The 23,484-nt window shown below is 40.4% G+C and overlaps 1 protein-coding gene across 2 annotated transcripts in view; it reads left to right on the top strand.

Annotated features, from left to right (window-relative positions):
* myo5b (myosin VB) overlaps positions 1-23,162 on the top strand; it is a 44,786-nt gene extending 21,624 nt beyond the window's left edge. Inside the window, exons 18-40 of one of the 2 annotated variants that reach the window (XM_030065119.1) lie at positions 692-803; positions 1,340-1,551; positions 1,722-1,878; positions 2,377-2,616; positions 3,412-3,648; positions 4,555-4,648; positions 5,840-5,985; positions 6,891-7,010; positions 7,165-7,299; positions 7,585-7,650; positions 8,511-8,750; positions 11,127-11,218; positions 11,723-11,800; positions 11,991-12,189; positions 12,293-12,386; positions 12,492-12,638; positions 13,838-13,989; positions 14,089-14,178; positions 15,943-16,093; positions 19,349-19,643; positions 20,053-20,227; positions 20,317-20,397; positions 20,620-23,162. In XM_030065119.1, coding sequence (XP_029920979.1) covers positions 692-803; positions 1,340-1,551; positions 1,722-1,878; positions 2,377-2,616; positions 3,412-3,648; positions 4,555-4,648; positions 5,840-5,985; positions 6,891-7,010; positions 7,165-7,299; positions 7,585-7,650; positions 8,511-8,750; positions 11,127-11,218; positions 11,723-11,800; positions 11,991-12,189; positions 12,293-12,386; positions 12,492-12,638; positions 13,838-13,989; positions 14,089-14,178; positions 15,943-16,093; positions 19,349-19,643; positions 20,053-20,227; positions 20,317-20,397; positions 20,620-20,772 — 3,466 coding nt within the window. In that variant the 3' untranslated portion in view covers positions 20,773-23,162. The remainder of the gene's footprint in view (positions 1-691; positions 804-1,339; positions 1,552-1,721; positions 1,879-2,376; positions 2,617-3,411; positions 3,649-4,554; positions 4,649-5,839; positions 5,986-6,890; positions 7,011-7,164; positions 7,300-7,584; positions 7,651-8,510; positions 8,751-11,126; positions 11,219-11,722; positions 11,801-11,990; positions 12,190-12,292; positions 12,387-12,491; positions 12,639-13,837; positions 13,990-14,088; positions 14,179-15,942; positions 16,094-19,348; positions 19,644-20,052; positions 20,228-20,316; positions 20,398-20,619) is intronic. The other variant, XM_030065120.1, reaches the window with a different exon arrangement.
* The last annotated feature ends 322 nt before the right edge of the window (positions 23,163-23,484 follow it).

Genomic DNA, 23,484 nt, shown 5'->3' with positions numbered 1-23,484 from the left:
CAGAATAGTTCAGAGTTAGCAGTCAATCCAATGCCCAGGCATATAGGGACTTTAGAAAAGCACATTTCAAATGTCTCAAAGCTAACCTCATTTCACCATCTGCATTATGCAAATGCAAGTCATACCACAGATATGACTACAGTAATTTGGTTGTAATGAGATGAGTGAAATTCTAGGTGCAGCGTTTCTGTGTTTTTTGCTACAGGCCCCAACCAGAAGTGAAGTTCTTCATCTTTGTCTTTTTTTTTATTGCTTTCTCATCCTCAGTAACTCTCCTCCTGGTCTTAATAGGGTTGAAATTGAATTCTTTTTTTTCTCTTGAGTTATGTGCTTCCCTGAGGCATCACATGAGGACAGAAAGTCACCAGTTCCCATGCAAAGACTACAACAATCGGAGTCAATACATAGCATAGAAAAATCGTGTGAGGTCGAACAACTGTTACACTTCAGTAATTATTGTTAAATATTAGGAGATTTAACAGTGTCAGGATTTAAAGGTATATACTGTAAAATGTCATCAATATATTGTATCATCGTCAGTCTATCAGTCTAATCATATCATCGATTCTCAGTATTTATATATTGAAGATGTTGAAATCCTGCCTTTCCTGTATCCACCAGACCATGTATCACATCACAAAGAGAAATGCTGTTATTTTAAGGGAACTAATACAGTTTTCTGTATTTCCAGGTGGACATACCCAGACTTCTTCAACAGATACCGAGTGCTGATGAAAAAGTCTGACATGACCATAGCAGACAAGAAGCTGGTGTGTAAGAACCTGCTGGAAACACTGATTAAGGCAAGAGACCCCATTTCAGACCTCTTATTACTGAGTAACAGGTGATTCAAGGTAAAAGACACGACAGGAGTAGTAGTTCTGTTTCATAAAAAAAAAAAAAACTTTTACCTTCATCTTGTTTCCTTGGTTGGCAGTGTACTTGTTGCTCAACAGCCCTTAAAGGGCCACACCAGTGATTTTCAATGTCTGTCACGTTTACTACAGTTTGCCCACATTTTTCACCACAGTGAATCATTTTGCAAATCATGCAGTGGTAGTAAAGGTCTCACAACATATAATCAAAATCCCTCCATTTTCAAATTTGAATTTTTGGTTGAAGCATCCACCTTATAATGTTCTGCTTCTGTGGCTAACAAAGTCGTCACCATTCATAAACCACAGAGCTGATAACTGGCTGTGGAAAGCAAATGTTTCCCCCCAAAATCCAAATCACTTGTATGGTCCTTTAAGATTTTCAACACCTCAAGACTTGCTAACTGTTGGTCTTTGGGATTTAGAAAATATGAATTTGAATTTTTTTTTCTTATTGATCTCAGGACCCTGACAAGTTCCAGTTCGGTAAGACCAAGATCTTTTTCCGAGCGGGTCAAGTCGCCTACCTGGAGAAGCTCAGGGCTGACAAGTTTCGCTCTGCCTGCATTAAAATCCAGAAGACGGTGCGAGGCTGGTTGCAAAGAGTTCGCTACCGCAAGATTCGCACGGCCACCGTCACTCTGCAGAGATATGTCCGTGGATATTTAGCCCGCAGGTTAGGAAACCTCATACAGCTTGTGCTTCACTAGTCATTCATTGTTAGTCGTTAATTGATTGAATTGATTCTCTGAAAAAAGCAACATTAAGAGTTCATCAGTTTCCTCCCTTCTCTGTCCCATGTTTTTGCTGTCCTCTTATACTAATTTGTCTTTTGTTTTTGTTCAGGTATGTTGAGCATCTGCGCCTAACCCATGCCGCCATCATCTGCCAGAAACAGTATCGCATGGTGAGAGATCGCCGAGCTTATCTGCGAGTGAGACAGGCTGTGATCATCATCCAGGCCTACACCAAGGGCATGTTTACACGCAGGATTTACTGGGAGGTACAAAGTAAACTGTCTGCTACTGATTCTGCCTCTCTCTCACTTTCTATCTGTTAGGATCTCCCCACATACACACCTTTTCATTCTCTACCCACTTTTATTCTTTTGTGTACCCTATGTGATGTTTTTTCCCCTCTGGATTACTCAGTCACTCTCACATCTTTATCGTTTCAATTTACTTTCCCCATACATCTTCCAGCCTGCCCTACCTTGGTAATTCCTTAATCAGTCAGTCATAGAAATTGATTAGGTTGCTATTTATAGAGGAACTAGAACAAATCAGTGTGTAGTTTGACTTTATTTGTGGTGGTTACGTGACTAGTGAATTGGGGACAAAGTGCCTTCAATTTGACTTGGAACGTAATCAGGTGCACACCACTGAATGCTGCAGGCTGTTTTGTTGATCTCCTCATACGCTTCTCAAAGTCCTATTTGTTCCCTTTTACCTTTTTATGAGAAATGTCACTTTGGCTTAAATTTTGAAACTCTTGTTTGCAGTTCCTTCTGCACCACAAGGCCATGATCATCCAGAAGACTGTCCGTGGCTGGCTGGAGAGGAAGAAATTTAGACGAGCACGCAATGCTGCAATTATCATTCAGTGTGCATACCGGCGCATGTGTGCCAAACGGCAGCTCAAGCAGCTCAAGATTGAAGCACGTTCTGCTGAACACCTGAAGAAGCTCAACACTGGCATGGAGAACAAGATTGTCCAGCTTCAGAGGAAGATGGACGATCAGGTATAGCAGAGCACAGCGGGCCTTTTTAGGGACGGTCAACTCAGTTTAAAAATAGGGATTTTTCATCCAATAAGATGTGAGATTTCCTAAAAGTCAGTCACTGTAATAAAATGGGGTTTTCAGGGTCTGCATTTTTACAGTAATCCATTCTAGCAGGGCTGGGAGAGCTTTAGTTTCCTTTGTTGGGTAATAATATTGTGCAGACCTTGGTGACACCAACTGTCCAGCAATGTAAAAATATCCCACTTTTTGGAAAAGTGCTATGCCTCTAAGCATTGCAACAATATCCTATTTAACATTGCTGGAGAGCTCTCTTAATTAAAAAAAAAACAAACAAACAAACAAAAAAAAAAACATCCACTTTGGAGGCTTGTAGTAGTAGAACTGATGTGATGAAGTTCACATCTGGTGCCTTTGCTGTATTAGAAGGCAGTGCTTTGCTAGCCATCACCTCTTCTGATATAATTTGTAACTGCCCCAAAATCTGCAAACCAGCACAGACTTGGTCTGTATGTGAATCCTGGCTGAGCAGGACAAAACAACTGTGTCCCCAAGCATACATTCATGGTTAGAAATGTCCCAAAACATCAATTTGGGCACCATCACTAACTCGTCTGAGAGTGGACATGCTTTCATACAGAGAGAAAATTGGATTACCTCGGTTTTTACCTGTGCATTGTTTGCATGGACAGATTTTACCAGGTCAACAAATTGTCATCAAATTGCATGAGTTTATTTTGATTTGGTAACATTATAGTGTGTGAGTGTGCTCTTCTTTTGTCTGCCTCACTGTAGAGCAAAGAATACAAAGCTCAGAATGAGCAACTATCGGTTGCCAACACCAGCCTGAGCACAGAGCTGACCAAGACGCAAAAGGAGCTGGAGCAGCTTCGTAGTCGACAAGGCGATGGCAGCCAGATAACTTCGTTACAAGAGGAGCTGGAGAAGCTCAGGGAGGAGCTGCAGGAGGCTTATGCCCAGAGGAAGAGACTGGAGGAGGAGCACAGCAGTGAGAAACAAGGCTTGAAGCAGGTGAGCAGAGGGAAAAAAGGGCACTTATTCAATAATCCTGTTTTTCAGAATTATATAAACAGAGTCTTGCCTGCGTAATGAGACCCTACTTACTTAGAAAGTCTGAAAGAATTAGTGCAGTAGTGAGGAAGATAACATTATCAACTTATTGAAGGAGATATGCCTCCAAGAACTGTGTTATACAGTAGTGAGCTCAGAAAGACATCTTATTTTAAATAGTTTCAAAGGGGAAATATCCTATATTATCATTACCTCCAGTGGAATGAATAAAACAGGCCTTCAGTGCTTATATAAAATATTGGTCGGATACCAAGGGACAGAAATACTGTGGACAGTAAAAGACGCCCTTGTTCAAATTAGTCTACAAGTGATTTTCTCAGCCCACCAGTAATCTACTGAGTTAGTGTTCTGACACCGATTGTGTATGATATTGCTCACTTTTTTTAATCGTAGGAGTGGCCAGTTGTCACACAAAAATTATGAGAATCATTATTATGTAGATTTGATGCAGATTTTTTTTTCTGTGCCCCTGTGGTATCTCTGCTCTGTGGTGCCTATTAATGATCTTCTGAATCTACTGTAGACTGCAACACAGTGTTCGAAGACATTTCACATAAAATCCCAGTGATCACTACACACACACACACACACACACACACACACACACACACACACACACACACACGGTCACTACACACATTCAGGAGCTGCTGTTATGCTTACTATAGAAGTATACTTGATAACATAGTGTGTTTAATACATCTTTGGTGCTTTTGCAAAATAAATTAAATGGATAAATCATGTTTCTTGTCCATGAATTCTCTTCACCTCTTTATTTATTCCTCTTTATCTTATCAATATTGTTCAAGATTATTGCTGCTGAGTATCTGGTGTCCTCTGTTTCAGAGGGTGGAGGAGCTGGAGAGGGAAAACTCTCTGCTGAAAAGTGAAAAGGAGGAGATGAACCAAAGGATTCTTCAGCAGTCCAAGAGCACTGAAGGTGAGCCAATATGTGCCAGTGTCACTTATCTACCTGTTTACGCTTTGGGGTTTATTCATCTGCCCTGAGGGGATGGATTGCATGTTCCCCCACACAAGAGGGTTTCTGTCTGGAAGTAGGACAAAGTGGGCACAAAATGCATCAAGTTTCACTGCAGCAATGTGAAACGCTCTTTCACTCGGTGTTCTGAAAACTACTATTGTTTGGCACGAGTTCCACATGGGAGAAGTCGCATTTAGATCTCGCCAAGTCTACTTTACCTGTAAACCACAGCATGCACGGCCTGACTGCAGGAGATTAGCATGTTAGGGTTTTATTTTTTAATGTTATTTTTGCATTACTCTGAAACTCATTTGTGTCTGTTGCGGAAAATGCATTCGATTTCATGAAAGTGTTTGTAGAATACCCTCAGCTAAGAAATGCAGTCAAGGAAAGTTACATACCAATGAAGTGAACTGGAGTCTTATAAAATACCCACTTCTTGTATTAGCACTTAGCAGTTTATAGTTGTTGAGTTTATGTCCGGGTGAGATGCGTAACTTTCACCAGTTTCTACTCCTTGCTTATGAAGCCAGTGGCAACGAGAAGTTATGACCTTAATATTTGTTTTATGCTGTCTTGCTATATCTCAGGTCCCCCATTTGAATGAGCGATGCTGCTGCAACGCTTACTGTGCACCTACACATTGTCTTTATATTGCAGAAGCAGCATTTTGTCCTCACTGAAAGCCATTAAACTAAGATTTTTACACCAGAAAATCAATGATTTTTCATTTTCAGCTGTGTTTCATTTTCTTTGAGTAAAGATTTTCCTAGCACACCTAGGGAAAGAAAAGAGCCAGTATACTGCTCAGCGTGGTATATGAATATTTTGTAAATGTGAGTAATTGCATTTAGTTTTAAATTCAAATGCAGTCCTAATAAACACATTTTAGTTCTTGTGTAGATGTCTTACATTTATCAGAATGATGTCTGTTTTAGAGATAGAGATGGGAAGAGCTGCTGTGGTTACAACTTTCCTTCATAACTTTGTAGTGTTTATGGACACGTTAAATGTGAAAGATATCAACTGATCTCCATGTACTGTCAAAGACTACAGACAACAGTTTATACTTTTAATTCCACAGAGTAGAGGAATTGGTACTGGAAAAATGTTGATGGTAACTGATATGGCTGGCCTTGTTTGTTTCAGACCAGGAGAGCAGCGCCTCCCAGAGAGAAGTGTCCCTGCAGACAGAGCTGGATGCGGAGAGGCAGCGCTACCAGAATCTGCTCAAGGAGTTTTCCAGACTGGAGCAGAGATATGACAACCTGCAGGAGGAGGTCGCTTTGGCCAAGGTGACTTTTAAGCCTCATCAGAGTTACAGATCATTATGTTAAAATGTGTGGCTCTAGTCTCGGTATTTTTATGTAAGATGAGAATCACTGAATTATGTGGAATAATAGATTAGCTTCAACTTGTGTATAAGAGTGAAGCCTGAGGAAGATCTCACTGGTTATGGAAGATTATAGATTATTGGGTTTTGGCAGCTGAAAGGACCATGCCAGTGATTTTGAAAATTTGACCCATTTACTACAATTTAACCACATGTTATATTACAACAAACCATTGAGCAAATCATGCAGGGGTTCTAAAGATTTCACAACATGAAATCGAAATCCCCTCATTTTCAAATTTGAATTTTTGGTTGAAACTTCCACCTGATCGCGTTCTGATTCTGTGGCTAACAACGTCGTCGCCAGTACTCTAGTCGAGGGGGGATGAGGGTGGATGGCATCCCCTGAAATAAAAACGGTCAAAATCATCCCCCCTGTAAAACTGCCATCCTCACTTTTCATCAAGTGAAAAAAATTGACCATCCCTCCTGATTTTTTTTTTTACAACTCGACTACTGGTCGTCACCATTCATAAACCACAGAACTGATAATTAGGGACTGTTTCACTCTGCCCAATTTCAAGTCATCAGAACAAAACAGTGCTGCTGCTTTTAGGAAAATGAATGTGGACGACTTAATAACGGTCATGGAATATTGAATGAAATGTTTCAAAGTATATACATTTTTTGTAGATTTGCGGCTAAACAAGTGAAATCAGTGGTATGGTCCTTTAACAAAGTGGAGATGTTTTGTTTTCATACCATCTGAGGGAGTGGAGTTGTGACAAGTGATTTAGCCAGAAGTCTGAGTGTAACACAGAGTTCAGGTGTGTTTGAAGTGACTCACTGCCTCCTGTGATCTTCCAGTTCCACCCGGGCCACAGGAGGAACCCATCCAATCAGAGCAGCCTAGAGTCCGACTCTAATTACCCCTCTGTCTCCACCTCCGAGGTCGGCGACACTGAGGACTCCATTCAGCTGGTGGAGGTAAAAGACCTGTGATGAAGAATGCTGCTGCTGGCATGAATGTAGTTTCTGCTTTTCTCACCGCTGGTGGGATTTCCAGTGAAGCTGAAATGCTGCATGCCATTGATCATAGTTGGATTTGCACAGTCTCACCTCATGCTCTTTCCCCCTGCAGGAGATGGGGGTGGAAAAGGCTGCAATGGACATTAGCCTGTTCATGAAGTTGCAGAAGCGGGTCAGAGAGCTGGAGCAGGAGAGGAAGAGACTGCAAATCAGTCTCGACAAGATGGAGGAGCTTGCCAAGCACAAGGTGAGGATTTTCATTGAATATTAATTTATTGTCAAGGGATGCACTGTAAGAATTCATCTCAGGTTTCCTGAGATGAACTTCCTATAATCAAGTCTAAAACCAAGAAGGCACCACTGAGAAGCTCATGTTTTGGCTTTATCTCTGCAGAGAAGTGGTTTAATTAATTATGAATGATTATGAAGGAGGTTATTGCATGGAATATAGTTAATATCTTATACCTTAAATATCCTCATTTTGCTTCTTAAAGCTATAGTGTTTAATTGTACACTTTTTTTTACCTTTTAGGGCATTGAATCAAAGACTCCTTCTTCAGAGCAGGAGAGTGCAGATCTGGCGTACAACAGTCTCAAGGTACAAATTGGCCTTCTTATGTCACACATACACACATACACACACTCACACACAGAGTGTGCTCACAGCAACAAAGTTAACAATCTGCACTGGGAAGTCAGTTTCCATGGTGTTTTTTCTCGTTAACTTTGGCTGCTCTGGTGCACTTTCCACATTACAGATGAAACTGGGTTTTTTGCTGCAAAAAGGGCTTTGACAGGACACTGTATGAAACATAGATTGGTGGATGCTGGGTCTATGACAGGCAGGATTAGGAAGAGACCAGGACTACAGCATGATCATCTATATGAGCGACAGGACAAACAGGAATAAATCGCAACAAATAAAATGCTACTAAAACACAGATAACTGCAGTTAATCTGCATCTAATTAGAATTTAGCTGCTGTTTCTGTAACAGGGTAGAAGGTAGAGGTAGAAATGGGGCAACAAGTTTCCAGTGGGAGGAAAAAATATTAATGCTTGCAGATTTGAATTTTAGTTATGGACTTGTTCATGAGAGGTTAAAGCATTACAGAGAAAGAGAAGATTTTTTTTTTTTTTAACCTACAAGTGAACTGCTCCTACTACTCAGGACTTCTGTTTTTAGCCACTTGATTAATACCTGATGTTAGCTGTATTTTTGGCAAAATAGTGTATAACCACCAAACATCAAATACATTTTGATTTTGTGTCCACAGATCTTTTTGAGTAGATAGAGCAGGCATCTGAAAGTATGTTTTTTTCAACAAGTATTGTTTTGTGAGTCCACTCCAACTAACTGTGCACATCGTTGTATCTAGGACGGGTCAAACGCAGAGGACGAAACTGCCTACAGGATTTAATAAAGTACAAACTTGACACTGGCTCTTTGTCCCTACAGAGACAGGAGCTGGAATCCGAAAACAAGAAGCTTAAGAATGATCTAAATGAGCTGAGGAAGATGATCGCTGATCGCGCCTCACAGAACAGCTCCTCTAATGAGCTGCAGGACAGCTACAACATCCTGCTCAGCCAGCTGAAGGCAGCCAATGAGGAGCTGGAGGCTCGCAAGGAGGAAGTCCTGATCCTCAGGGCTCAGATAGTCAGCAACGCCCAGCAAATAGAGAAGACTGAGCATATAGTAAGTAGCTTCCATTATACATGTCCTTTAAATTCAGTTTAGAATAACACATTATAGGGCTGAATGTATGTTGAAAAATTGGTTAAAATGTGCAGCAAGTAATATATGCCTTTTATTGGCAACAACATGAACAAATCTCTGACACAGCTTATGATTTACTGACTGACCCAAAAAATAAAGTCACGGTTTCATAAGAGAACTGACAAGCTATCTTATCAGAGCAGAGATCCAGAGGTGTTTAGATATCAGGTAATGTATGCAAAATACTGTGGTAGTAATAATGTCCTCTAATTTGCTTCTTTAGCTTTGTAACATATCTACTTGTACGCCTGGAAAGTGAACCTTGAAAACCAGACATCTTAACACCAGGCCCAATAATAGCTGAGCCGCGAGATATTTGGGGGCCCTTGTGTTTTACCATGAATGGGTCAATGAAGGTCCAAACGATGAACAACTTGTCTGCCTCAAAACCATAAAACCTGCTCTGTTATGAATCACACCATTTGGTTTAACCCTTTTGAACCTACTGCAGGAGCCGGTGGGTAGTAGGGCTTTTAATTTGAAAGGTTTCATTCCACCCTGTGAACAAAATGTTCATGTATTTATTTTTGTGGCAATTTTCTTGTCATTTTTAACTTTTAACTTTTTTGTGCTCATTTTTTGTAAATTTTTTTTACACATTTGTTTTTGTCAATTTTCAGTTCATTTTCTCATAACTTTTCACTACTTTTATGGTCATTTTTGTGAAACTTAAAAACACCTTTTGCTAATTTATGGCTCATTGCTTACTAAGTTCAGCTTAGTAAGCAAGCAAAAAAATTGATCATTGGCTATTGTGTGATGCGTTGCATCAAAGAGTAAAAATTATTATTTATTTATAACTGTTATCATCCCAAAAGCATTTTGCTCTTTTAATCATATCATCTAAACTAAACAGACTTATGTAAAAACTTATAAAAACAAAAACTTGTCTTTGGCCTTGACCCAGAGGAGATAAATGGAGGAAGACTGATAGTCAGAGACACACGAGCAGGAATTATCTCTTCATGAGGAGGAGGCTTAATGTGCACTCACCTCATGTTCAGCACTGGAGGCAGCCAAGCGTGTTACTCTGCATCACACACTCATACACACACACACACAGAGTGAGTGAGAGAAAGAGAGAGGTTCTCCAGAGCAGGACGTGGTGTCACTCTCGCCTGCCTGCCTCATTTTTAGGGTCTTCACATAAGTGATGTTTCCTTCAGCTGCTGAGTGAGGAAATACTTCTGATCGACAGGCTCTTACCCTGAGAGGCGATAGTTAAACTTTGAAGGAAGAGAGTCCAAATTCTTTGGTGGCGCTGAGATTCCTTCATACACACACAGAAAGCCTTAGCAAGTCGGATAATTGTGAACATCGGAAAGAGTAATAATTGGAGCATCTCAAAGAGGGAAAAGAAGCTAAAATGGTTTTACTGTTGTTTATTTCAGGGTGTAACTTGTTTTCCTTTTTCAGTTCAAAGCTTGTGACCTATATAATAATATTCTCTAAATTAGACAGTGAAACACATTTGAAAAAAAAAAAGAAAGTTCATAGTATTCCAGTTTTCCTCATCCATTAATTAAAAATCCAGTTCCTCTCACTTCTTGTGGCCGTAAGATTTCTCTAACAGTGTATATGTTGAGCCACATGATGCCATTTTCCCCATAGAATTACTCACTTTGAGAGAATAATGTGTGTGTGGACAAATTGCCAAAGTCCGCTAATGTGGAATGAAAGGGTGGAGTTTGTGTTTTGAGTTTATTTAGTGTTTTTCTCCGAGGATATTTGCACATTGTCTTCCTGACATTCTTGTTTGGCTTTCATTTCTATATCATGAACCACTGCATTTTACTGTAAGTTAAACGTCTGATAAAGATACTAAAAAGATTAATAAAGGGGCCCACTTAATGGTACAGGTTAAAAAAAGAGATTAATGACACAACTGATTTGAGATTACTCTCGACAGGGTAGTTGCTACACACCATCAGGCTGAAGCCGTCAGGACAGCTTCCACATCTGTTATGTCACTTGACATTTGTTACCAGTTCTGCTGTAACTGTTGTCCTTTTAATAGACACTGTATGGATTAGATGTGGTTACATGAAATTTCTTCATTTGTTCCATGATGAGGTACTTTAAAATACAGTAGAATCCATTCTATGTGGATGCATATTATACACACATATTATGTTAATGACATTTGGTGGCCTTTTGGGCTTCTAAATGTCATTTTTTAAAATTAGATCATATTAAATCAGGAAGTGGCGCAAAACTGCATGTCAGAAGCAGTTGTTTTATCCTTTTCATTTTTGTTCATGTTTTCAGAAAATAATATTTTCTGTTTGTCAACAGGAAAGAAATGATGTGCAGGAACTGAACAACAAACAGCCCATTGACAAAGAAGAGGCCATCAAGGCTTACCATGGACTCTGTGAGTCCAAAAAGTAAGTGCTCATCTTTGTGCGTCTTCTTTGCAATGTCATGAAAAGTTTTGAGCTGACTGTCAGAATCAGCTGCTGTTACTGTAGTTACACTCCAATCAAAGCTGTTCAACATGACAGTAGATGTGACTTCATGGATCTCTTTAGGTCACATATGACAACTTTTCATTCATGCAATATCTCCAAAATGGGAGTACTAACAAATTTGACAGATATTTTATGTGATTGCTTGAGAGGAAATACATTTTGACTGCTGTGAGAAAGGTCCATTGTATTAATGAGGGCAGAAATATGGAAATGGGTATTATACATTTATTCTATATTATACAACTTTATAGTTTTTGACAGTTCCAGGTGCTCTTGGGACTTTTGGGTTCTTGTTGAATTTTTTTGAATTTTTGTTTCTGCTTTGTTCTCTACAACATTTCTCAATCTCCCATTTTCACTTTTTCCCCTTCATTCTCAACTTTTCTGTCCCCTGCTTTCCTCTGCCTCGTTGGACACCAGTAAAGCTCAGGACTGGGGTTATTTGAATGAAGATGGAGAGCTGGGTTTGGCCTACCAGGGTCTAAAACAAGTGGCCAGGTCTTTTCTCTACCAGCTTTTTCTTACTGCTTGCTTTCTTTCACTCTCATTTTCTACACTGTCACTTTGAATTATAGCTTAGTTTTAGAAGACTTTTGACATACTCAAAAATGAGTCTAAAATGAAATAGTATTTTTTTGCTTTGCCTTTACTGTACATACTTTGAATATTATAATCCTCCTCCATCCAGGTTGTTGGAGGCCCAGCTGCAGTCCCAGTCCAGGCAGCATAAGGATGAGCTGGAAGCGCTCCACACTCAGATTGAGCTGCTCAAAGACGACATTGAGAAGAAGCAGGAGATGCTGAACTACACCATGTCACTTTCGCCAGAGGCCCAGGTGGAGTACAGCGTCCAGCAGGAGATCACTCGCCTAACCAACGACAACCTGGTGAGATACTGCACTTTTTCGTAGGGAACACCAGCACTGAAACACAAACTGGAACGACTTCAGTATTCTGCTTTGTTTTGTTTTTGTATTTTCATGCATGCAGGACCTGAAAGAGCTCGTGGAGAAACTGGAGAAGAATGAGAGGAAGCTGAAGAAGCAGCTGAGGATCTACATGAAGAAAGTCCAGGAGCTCGAACGTAATAAACAGAAACCCCAGTGCACATCGTTTTACATTAGACCACAGCTATTTGGATCAGAGTTTGTTTGTATTAGTCTTCACCGTTTCCTCTCGCTCTCTGTAGTTAACCAGGCTGTCGCCACTCAGCCGAGCAGAGCGAAGCCTGAGCTGAGCCGCCAGGTGACCGTCCAGCGGAAAGAAAAGGACTTTGAGGGGATGCTGGAGTACTACAAGGAGGATGAGGCCCTGCTAGTCAAATCTCTAATTACAGGTAAGACACTGCTAGTCAGGTCCGTTTTCAAGTCAGTTTCACATCTTTATTCTAGATCAGAGATTTTTAAAGTGGGAGGCGGGGGAGGCCTCTGTCTTAGAGGGTGGAAATTCATGAAGGATTTCTAATAAACAGATTTTTTTATTAGTTAAAAAATGAGACTGTGCTGTAGAATGAATAAAATATGTCAATTTGTTAAAGGGATAATTCAGATATAGTTTTACTGTTTTTCCTACTTTTCCAGAGTCAGACAACCAAATGGATGCCTTTGGAGTCAACCTATTTATGTGTATTTTTCTGTATTAGAATGCAATCTGAAGTTATGTCACAGAGAAATTTTAGGCTATTCCCAGACTTGTTTCATCACATCACTGCCTAGATGCCCTTCCTATTATCTTTGATCTGAACCATACAGGAAAAATGTACTTCACAGAGGTTCACAGTTAATTAAATTAAAAGTAAACCAGGGCATGTAAACAAAAATTACATTTATTCCCAGGTTTTGACAACTTGTCACTGTCCAGTCAGGAATTTTGTGGACAGTGAGGACAGTCCAAACAAACCCCAGCTTGAATATTTACATTCTCTTATGAGTTCTTGAAGGAGTTGGGAAACTTGTTTCTCTGCATTTGACTTCACCTTGATGTCAAATTTGACCTTGGTTCATTTGGGTTTACCAGGCTTTCAAAGAATGATAAACAGCTCGCCAGTGGATGTTAACATCTATCTCCTTGTACCTATCAACTCTTGTGTTTTAAAGAGTAACCAAACCCCAAACCCAAATGTGTGTGAAGCCTGACCTCTAATGGCGAAAAGTAGGGAGACAGGTGATGTCACCACCCAGAGAGAACAACAGGTGGTGACATCACCTGCCACCGAAGACCAGGAGCCCTACGTTTCACCAGCAGAGGTCAGGCTTCACACAGATTTGAGTTTGGCGTTTAGTTACTCTTAAGGGGTTGTTTCCTGTAGTGGTGAATTATGCTCTTACTTTTTGTGAACCACAGTTCTCTTGGAAGAAGACAAATTTGGATTTTCAGGCGTCTGTAGCAGGAAACTAGTGCCACCAAGCGTGGAATAACTTTGTTCTGACCTGCATTAACACCAAATACAGTAAATAGCAAAGAGTAAACATTTCAGAGTGCCAGTGGACTACTGCTGATTGAACTCACCCCAAAATATTCTGTGTTGTATTCTAGATATGAAGCCCAGTGCTGTGTCAGCCACAGTCCCTTGCCTTCCAGCTTACATCCTCTTCATGTGCATCCGGCATGCGGACTACATCGACGCCGACCAGAAAGTTGAGGCTTTGCTCACCACCACCATTAATGCCATCAAGAAGGTCCTCAAGGTGTGTGTTCTTGCTAGAGAAATCTACTTTTGTGATAATTAGTGTACGTGCATTCTTTTTCTAATGTCTCTCTTTTAATATTCCTAAATTCTTCTGTAGAAAAATAACGATGACTTTGAGATGACCTCCTTCTGGCTGGCCAACACTAGTCGTCTTCTTCACTGTTTGAAGCAATACAGTGGCGATGAGGTGAGTTGTAAAAGATATTGAGTGATATTTAGTGAGTAGTAATACAGTGGTGGGATTTTTGAAGAGGAGTGAGGTGGGGTGTCCATCCGTTGTCAAAACAAAAAATGTCCTATTCTTTCCCTGCTGTGAGGTGTGGACCTATACATCACCATGTTGGCCTAGAGGACTGTATCTGCAAATCTATTTCATGAATTGCCATGAAATCCAACGACATTCATGTTGGCTTGATAATGAAATCTGGGTAGCACTACCAACAGTCTTGGTAGAGCAGCTGTGATAGAAATAACATGCTTGTTAATATATATATATTTATATATATATACATATATTTTAGAGGAAAGTGAGAGAAAACTATAGTTTTCCACCCAGCCATCTTAGGGCCAGTTTACACATACACGGGTATTTTTAAAAACAGAGACATTTCCCTTGGTTTGTGCCCTTCTTTTACACGCAAACGGCGAATTCGCCTCTGAAAACGATTCTTTCTAAGAATGTAAACTGAGAAAAACAGAGTTTTAGGCAGCTGACATCACATTATGCGCCATCTGATTGGGTTGCATGGCTTTCTCCTTCTTCCTACACTGCTGCCCGTAGCCTTGGTGCAGTTATGATGGCACTCGACAGCGTATTTATGCGGGTTGATGTAAACGAAAACTTTTTGAAAACTATGCTGTGTGCACAATGTTATTTTGGAAAACAGAGGGAGGAAAAAGACTGTGTAAACATAGCCTTAATTGTTTAAAAGCCCATGTGCATCAGTTAAAAAACCATACCAATCTCTTTATGGTCAGATCAGATCTAGAATGTAGGTCACAGGGTTTCCTGCTGATCAGGAGCTATTGGGTGCACCTGTGTCGTTCTCTCCAGCTGCTGCTCATCAGCCTGGCTGGGAGGTTATATTAAGGAGTGAGTTTTGCATGTGTGAGTGTGTGAGGAGTGAGTTGTGTGTGTGTATGTTATGGAAGTTTAAAGTTTTGTTTTTTTTTTTTTTTTAAACAGTTTTTTCCCCCCTCTCTCTCTATTTTAGTTTTGGGTCAAAGTCCTGTAGTTTGTCTATCATTTAGATAAAATCAGTGGATGGCCATGGGGAGTTTTATCCCATGTCACCATCTAGATCCCAAAGGGCCCATTGTGTTTTGATTTTTTAAACCAGTGCAGTGTTAGTTACCCAAACCGCGACACCTGTCCTTAAGGTCACACTTCTCTGGAGAAACTTAACAATATCTACAAAATATATACCCTTCACTTTTCTGCTGATCTTTTCCCAAAGCAAGCAGTCATATTTCAGACTCCCATACTTTTTTCCTCCCTTTCTATCCAGCCATTGGTTTCCATTCATTCCACTATGATATGAAAATGAACTTTCAGAGACTTCAAACTTTCTTCCCACCAGTATTCCCTCGGCATAATAAAGTCCTCCACATTAGTTTTCCTAAAACCAGCAGCACTGCTGTGTTTTGATGACACAAGTCCAACCTCTGGAAAATAGTCCCCAGGGAAATGTTTGCTTTACAGCCAATTATCAGTCCTGTGGTTTATGAATGGTTATGACTTTATTAGCCACAGAAGCAGAACATTATAAGGTGGCTGTTTCAACCAAAAATTCACATTTGAAAATGGAGGGATTTTGATTATGTTATGAAATCTTTGCAAAAATGGTTTGTTAGCTTCTTTGGTGCCACAGATATTTTTTCAGCATAACTTATTCCTTTGTATTGTACAGTACATGAGCAAACTAAGTGGTGCTGTATTGCTTTTGCACAGGTGTTCATGACCCAGAACACAGCCAAACAGAACGAACACTGCCTGAAAAACTTTGATCTGGCAGAGTACAGGCAAGTCCTGAGCGACCTCTCCATCCAGATCTACCAGCAGCTCATCAAGGTGGCAGAGGGCATCATGCAGCCTATGATCGGTGAGTTTCTGATGTTCAGAAAGGAGTAACGTGTATTGGTTTTTGAAGGCTAGTACCAGTAGTGACACTTGAGGGTTTAATCTGCAAATGGCCAATACTACCCGAATTTAAAATTTGGCTTTACCGCATGACACAAATGACACAGGTATTTAGCGTTTCTTACCGTCAGCGATGACGTCTCTGTTGAAATACTGTGCTCACCATGTTCAGTATTTTCTTTCTGAGTCATCCTGTCATGTTGTGATTTGAGTCACTCTGTTTACTGATTAAATGTTTTCAGGTTACCTGAGCAACCACTCTCCTGATGTCAGTAAATACATGATTTTTTTTTTTCTTTCCCTAAAGCCTGATGCTAGAACTTCCAACACATCCCCTCTGGCTATAAAGGCTGGCTATAAACTCCACACTAAAACTTTTTGAACTGTACACTTGTACTATTGCGTCATGTTTATGAAACAGCCTGTCATATTGTCAACACTGGAGCACTCATGTCGCAGTGCCACACCAAACCAGGCTCAGTTCGCCCTCCAGTGGTTAAAATGAGCAGCTGGCGTTCAGCTGGAGATGAAGCCATGTTCAGAGACGGCTACCCTAAGATACTTCATTTGGTAAAATAATGTCACCACCTCTAGTATAAAAGTAGATCTGAGACACTGCAGTCTGGCCCAACCCTGAATGCCTCTCCTCCTCACACAGACTTCCTTGCATTTTTCATCACACACAGTAGGTGGTGTAAGTCTCAAACTGGGTACAAAATCCTGCTTTAAGAACTACAAGCTCTTCAACTTTCAAAACCGGATCAAGCTTGCTGCATCCACCGCTTGGTCCTAATGATGTGCATTAATATTTGCTTTCAGCATGTTATTGTACATAAGGCTAATTCTTTGGTCAGCCTCCTTTTGAATGGCATGTCTATCACTCATCAGGGCAATTTCTCAAACAGGGATTAAGCCTAGCAGCACATTAAATTCTCTTTAAAAAGGAATAACTCACTTTCTAGGTAAAAGATTGAAATAGTCCTGGATTTATCGTAATCTAGTGTTAGTCCTGAAGTAAATGAAGGTTTAAATTAAATGTCTAAGGCAACAGGCGAAACTTCAGATTCCTGTTGTTTGTCAGAGAAGAAACAGCATCCATCCTGTTTCTTCTCCAGTTCCAAACAATTCTGGACTTTTCTAGATCAAGTCCAGGTTTTATGAGCATCATCAAGTTTTGAAATTGAAGTTACAATCTACAAACTTTTTACATCAACGAATGCCCGTCTTGATACTCTCTGCCCAGTCAAGACTCTACAATACCAATTTAACCTGCAGCCGGTTCATGAAAGCTTTAACATTTGCTATTCTGAACTCTTATGAGGGTAGGGGGCCTTTTTCCCTGGGAAAAAAAATCCTGTGTAAGTCATGTTTTCATGTAGGTTTTAATATTGTGGAGGGTTCCCTGAGTGCAAAATACCAAAGCAATGACCACTTCTCACCAAAGCTCTTGCTGTAGCCAAGAAAACCTGTTGGATATGGTGGATTATTTCACGTTAAATCAAGGACTCCAGACTCCAGAAGTAACTAAGATGTGTTTTGGAAAGCCACAATTAACTATTCCAGATTAAAGCCAAGCCCTGTTTTAACTTAATCCCTGTCTGGGAAACTGCCCCAATAAAACTAAATGCTGGAAAGAGACTGAGAGCTCATTGTTCAGCTTTATCTCAGGTTCCTGCATTACAGCCGAGGTGGAGCTCTATCACACCAGGCTGCCAAAATACTCCATTTGAAATCCAGGGTTATCATTTTCAGCCTTGTCATTGATGTTTTACGCAACAGGTTCAGATTAAACACCGACAGACCAACACTGTACTGCAGCCTAGTGACATCAAGAGGCACTGCATTACGGTGTTGTTTTTGTGCACTCCAACCATAAATGTTACCATAAACTGTAAATATAATGTCTGTACACTTAATACATCTAGTGTAACTTTTTATGTCTAATCTGTGTTTTTTCTGACAGAATAAATGTTCTTGTCATTGGCATGTATGACAGCCATGTGCACAGTCAAGAAAGAGTGCACAACAAAAAAACAATTGGACTCTGAAACAGTCGCTTCATACTGGTGCAGTGTGTTAAACCATATTATTTGTGACAGTACTGTTTGAAGTAATTTTAGCAAATCACATTTTAACCTGTCTGTTTAATCCATTGTGGTTTCCCATTTAGTGGCATTTCTGCTTTAAGCTCAAGTCTTGATCACCATATTTACACTCTGGTTCTGAAGGCACCTAAAACAACTAAAGGTGGATTTTGAGGCTACCTGTGTCTCTCACTGGATGTAGCTCATTCTTCTGGAAAAAAAATAGCCCACTGCCAAATTTCCATTATTTTTAATTCTAAAAACACAAGCAAGCAAGATAACAAATATTTTAAAAACAACATGGAAGGATAAGTACTCATGTAATCATCTAATGCTGGAGAAATCACTCTGGTGTGAGAGTTTGCATGAGTGGTGCGTGGCGTGTTCAAGTGCGACATCTAGACAATCTAATGCTCTGAAACCTGCACAAAATCACTTGATTTCTATCGAAAACATGGTGAAAAGGCTATTAGCAAATTAACAAAAATGACTGGAACATTAGGAAAAACACCCAGCCACAAAAAAAAAAGACCCAAAATATATTTAAATTAATTACAACAAACTATAGTTATAAATTATATATTTATATATATATTGCAATAAATATATATACATGTAAATTATCATAAAAACAGCATCTGCTGGACTGATATTTTCTTTATTTCTTATGTTTAAATGCTTGTTAAAGAGGCTGTGTTCAGATGTCTTTCACAGGAATTTAATACTTAACACAAACCAAAGTATTTCCTGGTAAAAGGGTTTTCTGCAGCAATGTGAGCAGCAGTAGAAATTAAAATGTAGCGTCTTGTCACAGTAAAATACATTAATGGGAAGCCCTAGATGTGGATTGAAGATGCTTGTCCATTTACACTTGTGCCTGAAATCCTGGTATTGTACTGTGATGCTACTGCATCTCTCCGCCTATTTCAGAGCAGCAAAATACCAAATGGGTGCTGGTGAAAATATCACTTTGCCGACATAGAGCTCCACCATGAATCTGACATGCACCATCATGAAAACTGAGCTCCTGTGTATCAGCTGTGTAATAGTATAGCAGCTCATGAAATGACTGCATCCAGATAACGTAGAGACGACTCTGTCATGGTGATAACTTCCCCCTCTGCCCTGTCCAGTGTCAGCCATGCTGGAGAGCGAGAGCATCCCCAGCCTGGCCGGTGTCAAGCCCATGGGTTATAGGAATCGCTCCTCCAGTATGGACAACGACGGCTCCGGTCCCAGCAGCTACACACTGCAGGCGCTGATCAGACAGCTGGGTCAGTTCCACAGCATCATGGGCGAACACGGCCTGGACCCAGAGATCGTCGGCCAGGTTTTCCGTCAGCTCTTCCACTGCATTAATGCCATAACCCTCAACCACCTGCTGCTTTGCAAAGACGTCTGCTCCTGGAGTACCGGCATGCAGCTCAGGTACAGTAAGAGAGGCTTTAGTTGGAAGGAATAAAGATGATATATATCACTGTTAAGAGTCAACTATTAATATTAGGCCTGGGCAATATGGACAAAATGAAATATCACTTTTTTTTTTGTCCAAATACCTTGATATTGATGATCTGACAATATTGTTGGAATGAGTTCGCAATATATTTATACAGTGAAATTTTTGATAAACAATGATAAATGATGATTTTTTTTGGACTGTAACTTTTATGAGAGAAAGACAAAAATAGGATCTGCAGCAATAATAGTAGAAACTTATATCCCCAGTCTCTGCAGTGTGTGTGTGTGTGTGTGTGTGTGTGTGTGTGTGTGTGTGTGTGTGTGTGTGTGTGGTGAAGTGTTTTGGTGTTTGATGAGTCAAGTGTCCCCGTCTCAACAGATACAACATCAGTCAGATGGAGGAATGGCTGAGAGGGAACAACTTGTACCAAAGCAAGGCAGCGGCGACTCTGGAGCCCATCATTCAGGCAGCCCAGCTGCTGCAAATCAAGAAGAAAACATCTCAGGATGCTGAAGCCATCTGCTCACTGTGCACTGCCCTCACCACGCATCAGGTATCCACAACACACACCACCCACAGGCTTATCATTTATTGAATAAGCTGATGAGACTGCATTAATCACTTTCCCTGTGTGTGCTGCAGATCGTGAAAATCCTCAACCTCTACACACCGCTGAACGAGTTTGAAGAAAGGGTCACTGTGTCCTTCATCCGAAACATTCAGGTAACAACAATAAAATAAAAAAGCAATTTTTTTTACTTGGTATGGGAATGGGCAAAGACCCGCCAATATGATATAATTCGAGATACTTCAGTGTGGATTTGATATATGTGAATCTGTAATTATGCAACGTACAATGGACAAACTTAAGGGACTTTTTGCTTTTGTCATATATATGTATGTGTCTATGTATATGATTACAAAAATTGATCTTTCTTTGTCCAGAATCGTCTCCAGGAAAGAAATGATCCTCAGCAGCTTCTAGTGGACACCAAGCACGTCTTCCCCGTCCTGTTCCCGTACACTCCCTCTGCTCTCAGCCTGGAGACGATCCACATTCCTGCCTCCCTGGGCCTGGACTTCCTAGTCAGAGTCTGAGGTTTCTAAAAGACCCATCCTGCTTCTATAATGTACGACCAGCAGACTCCTCAGGAAACTGGCCACACTTCAGCTGAGGGTGCCAAATCTGAAAGGGGTCCATGACACATAGAGAAGTTTCTTATTGTTCAGGTATGAAAGCAGGTGTGTTTTCTTGTGTGGATCTGGTATTTTCAAAGATCCCAAGTGTCAGGTATCAAGTAATCCTCAAGTCCTGTGAGCTTGTGCTGCCTCTCCGATGTCTTCCTGAGCAAGCTTTTTAATGGAAATTCACCTGCTGACCTTTCTGAGGACTTTTGTCATGCTGGTATGTAGAGCGTGACAGATATTTTGTCTTACATACACAGTCACATATGTGAGACGCATATGGCCACAAAGTTTTTCACGGTAATCACAGGTGAATGTTCTCACTCTATCAAAAGCCAATTTCAATAGAGCAAAATTGGCACAATTTCTCAAAGCATGCTGCGGTGCCCTCTTACCGTTGTTTGTCTGCAACATTGCAACATACACAGCGATGAAGTGGCAGCCGTGATGTCGCTTCAGTTGATCTTCCATGTAACTCACATTCCTTTGTAAAACCAGTGGACAGTGGTGACACACGCAACACCACTGCAGCGCGGAGGCTCCACTTTATGGGCGTTTTCACACCTGCCTCGTTTAGTCCGACTGAATCAAACTCTGATGCGTTTAGCCCCTCAGTGCGGTTTGTTTTGGCAGGTGTGAAACCAGCAATCACATTCAGTTATGGACCAAAACACCCAGATTGAGAGGAGGTGTTGAGAACGTGGTCTCTCTCAGCACGCTTACAAACAAACTCTGGAAAGTTGCTTCTGAAGTGTGAACTGACCAAGATTCATCCAACCACAGGAAGCACTGTGTGTTTTGGACTGAGGCAGCTCCAATAGCTCACGTGGGCATTATGGAGCAACAGGAAAATACACTGCCTTCTTGGTATTCGGCGTGAATGAGCTCTGCCGTAACGGAGAAATGCCAAAGCAGCTTATGGCGCATCCTTCAAGCAAACACTTCCTTTCTCTGCCTTTCAAGCTGGCGCTATTTGTCTGATCCTGACTGATCAGCTGACAGCTCCCACGTGGCATTTGATGCTACATTCTGGTTTGTTTGAATTCTTTGCAGCGTGAAACCAAACTTTAACCAAATGAACAAAGCAACAAAGCATCAACAATCCTGATTCAAACGGACTACAGGTGTGAAAATGTCCCATATATCTCATGCCCTGATAAGCCCTCAGAGTGTTCCTTCACTTCACTCACAAGTTGTATTTTATCTTACACAAGAGATTTTCTACACATGTGATCAGACTGCAGAAAGTCCAGAAACGCTAAATGTTAGCATCATTGTCACCAGGTAATGTCATCACATTACCTGGTGATTGTGTGTTTAACTGTCCCGTCATAACTTTATGTATCTCGCAGTCAGAGCAAACAAAGTGGAGGACAGAGAGTTATATGTAAGTGAAGCGCTGACAGGACAGAGTCAGAATAATTGAAGAGGGGAGCAGAAGAGGAGTGTGTGACATGAACGCTGCTGAGCGGAGCTGGACAGAGTCGGAGAGGAGGAGAAAGTGAAGGGAAGGTTCTGTTGGAAGTGAATAAAAAAGACGAGGACTGAGCTGGAGGACGAGGTGATCCAGATCATCTCGCTGTTTTAATTTGCCAACTACCTTTAGGTGTACAGAGCATCACTGGTTAATCTTGTGCTTTTCATGTTGTGTGAATATTTCAGTGTATTTTGCCTTCATATTAAAATGTTAATAAAATATATAAAAAAAACCCTTCATATTAACATTGCGTTCAGAGCACAGATGCCATTATTGAGAGCATCAGTGTTTTCTGATGTTGTGACCTGAGGTTTGAAGTCAACAGAGATGAAGTAGAAATCCTGCAGTTTGCTGTCTCTATAAAGGGGCTCACTTAAACAAATCTATTTTTGTGCAAAATGTCACTCACTGTTCAGTACTTGGTATTCTAACAATATGAACGATTACTTAAGTTCAAAACTCATAATCACTTTAATGCTATTTTATATAGAACTTCTTTTTACCAATAATTTTGTGAGAGTTTTGAATATTGGATATCTCTGTATTGGAATGAAGTTCTTTAGCCGGTAGCAGATTAGTTTGATGTAAATGCTATCTAACTTTGCTCTCATATTCTCACTTAATGAAGTCGAAAGTGTGAATAATGACTTACAGTGAATATATATATTTTGGAAATGAAGTAATGAAAAGTCACATACATGTTTTTGTATGGCAGGCATTGGTTTACTGTTCCAATGCCACCGTGATCATGTCGTCTTTGTCATTTGATGATTTAATGAAATGCAGTTTCCCATTTGAGCAAAATTAAATCTCACTATTGCCTTTATTATCATTATTATTATTGTTATCATTGTTATCATTTTGTAAAGAGATGAAATGAAATGAATTGAAAAATGATTTATTACTCACCCTGTGGTGTTTTTTGTGTGTTAAATGTTACCAGATCTAAAAATGTACCCAAAACACTCTGAATGTGTTGTCTGAGTGGATATGACACAGGTCAAACAGAGCAACTGAGAGGAACTGCAGTGCCTTATACTTTATATTCTTTGAAATTGAAGCAATTCAGTTCTTTTATTTTTGGGGTTTGGTGCAGCGGGCGATGTGAACATGGCAGTGGGACCTTTCCCAGAGCAGCTCACCGTTAT

Source organism: Myripristis murdjan, chromosome 12, assembly GCF_902150065.1.
Source record: "Myripristis murdjan chromosome 12, fMyrMur1.1, whole genome shotgun sequence".
NCBI classification, from domain to species: domain Eukaryota; kingdom Metazoa; phylum Chordata; class Actinopteri; order Holocentriformes; family Holocentridae; genus Myripristis; species Myripristis murdjan.
The sequence above is the reverse complement of the archived record's forward strand: the minus strand, read 5'-3'. Positions and strand labels throughout refer to the sequence as shown.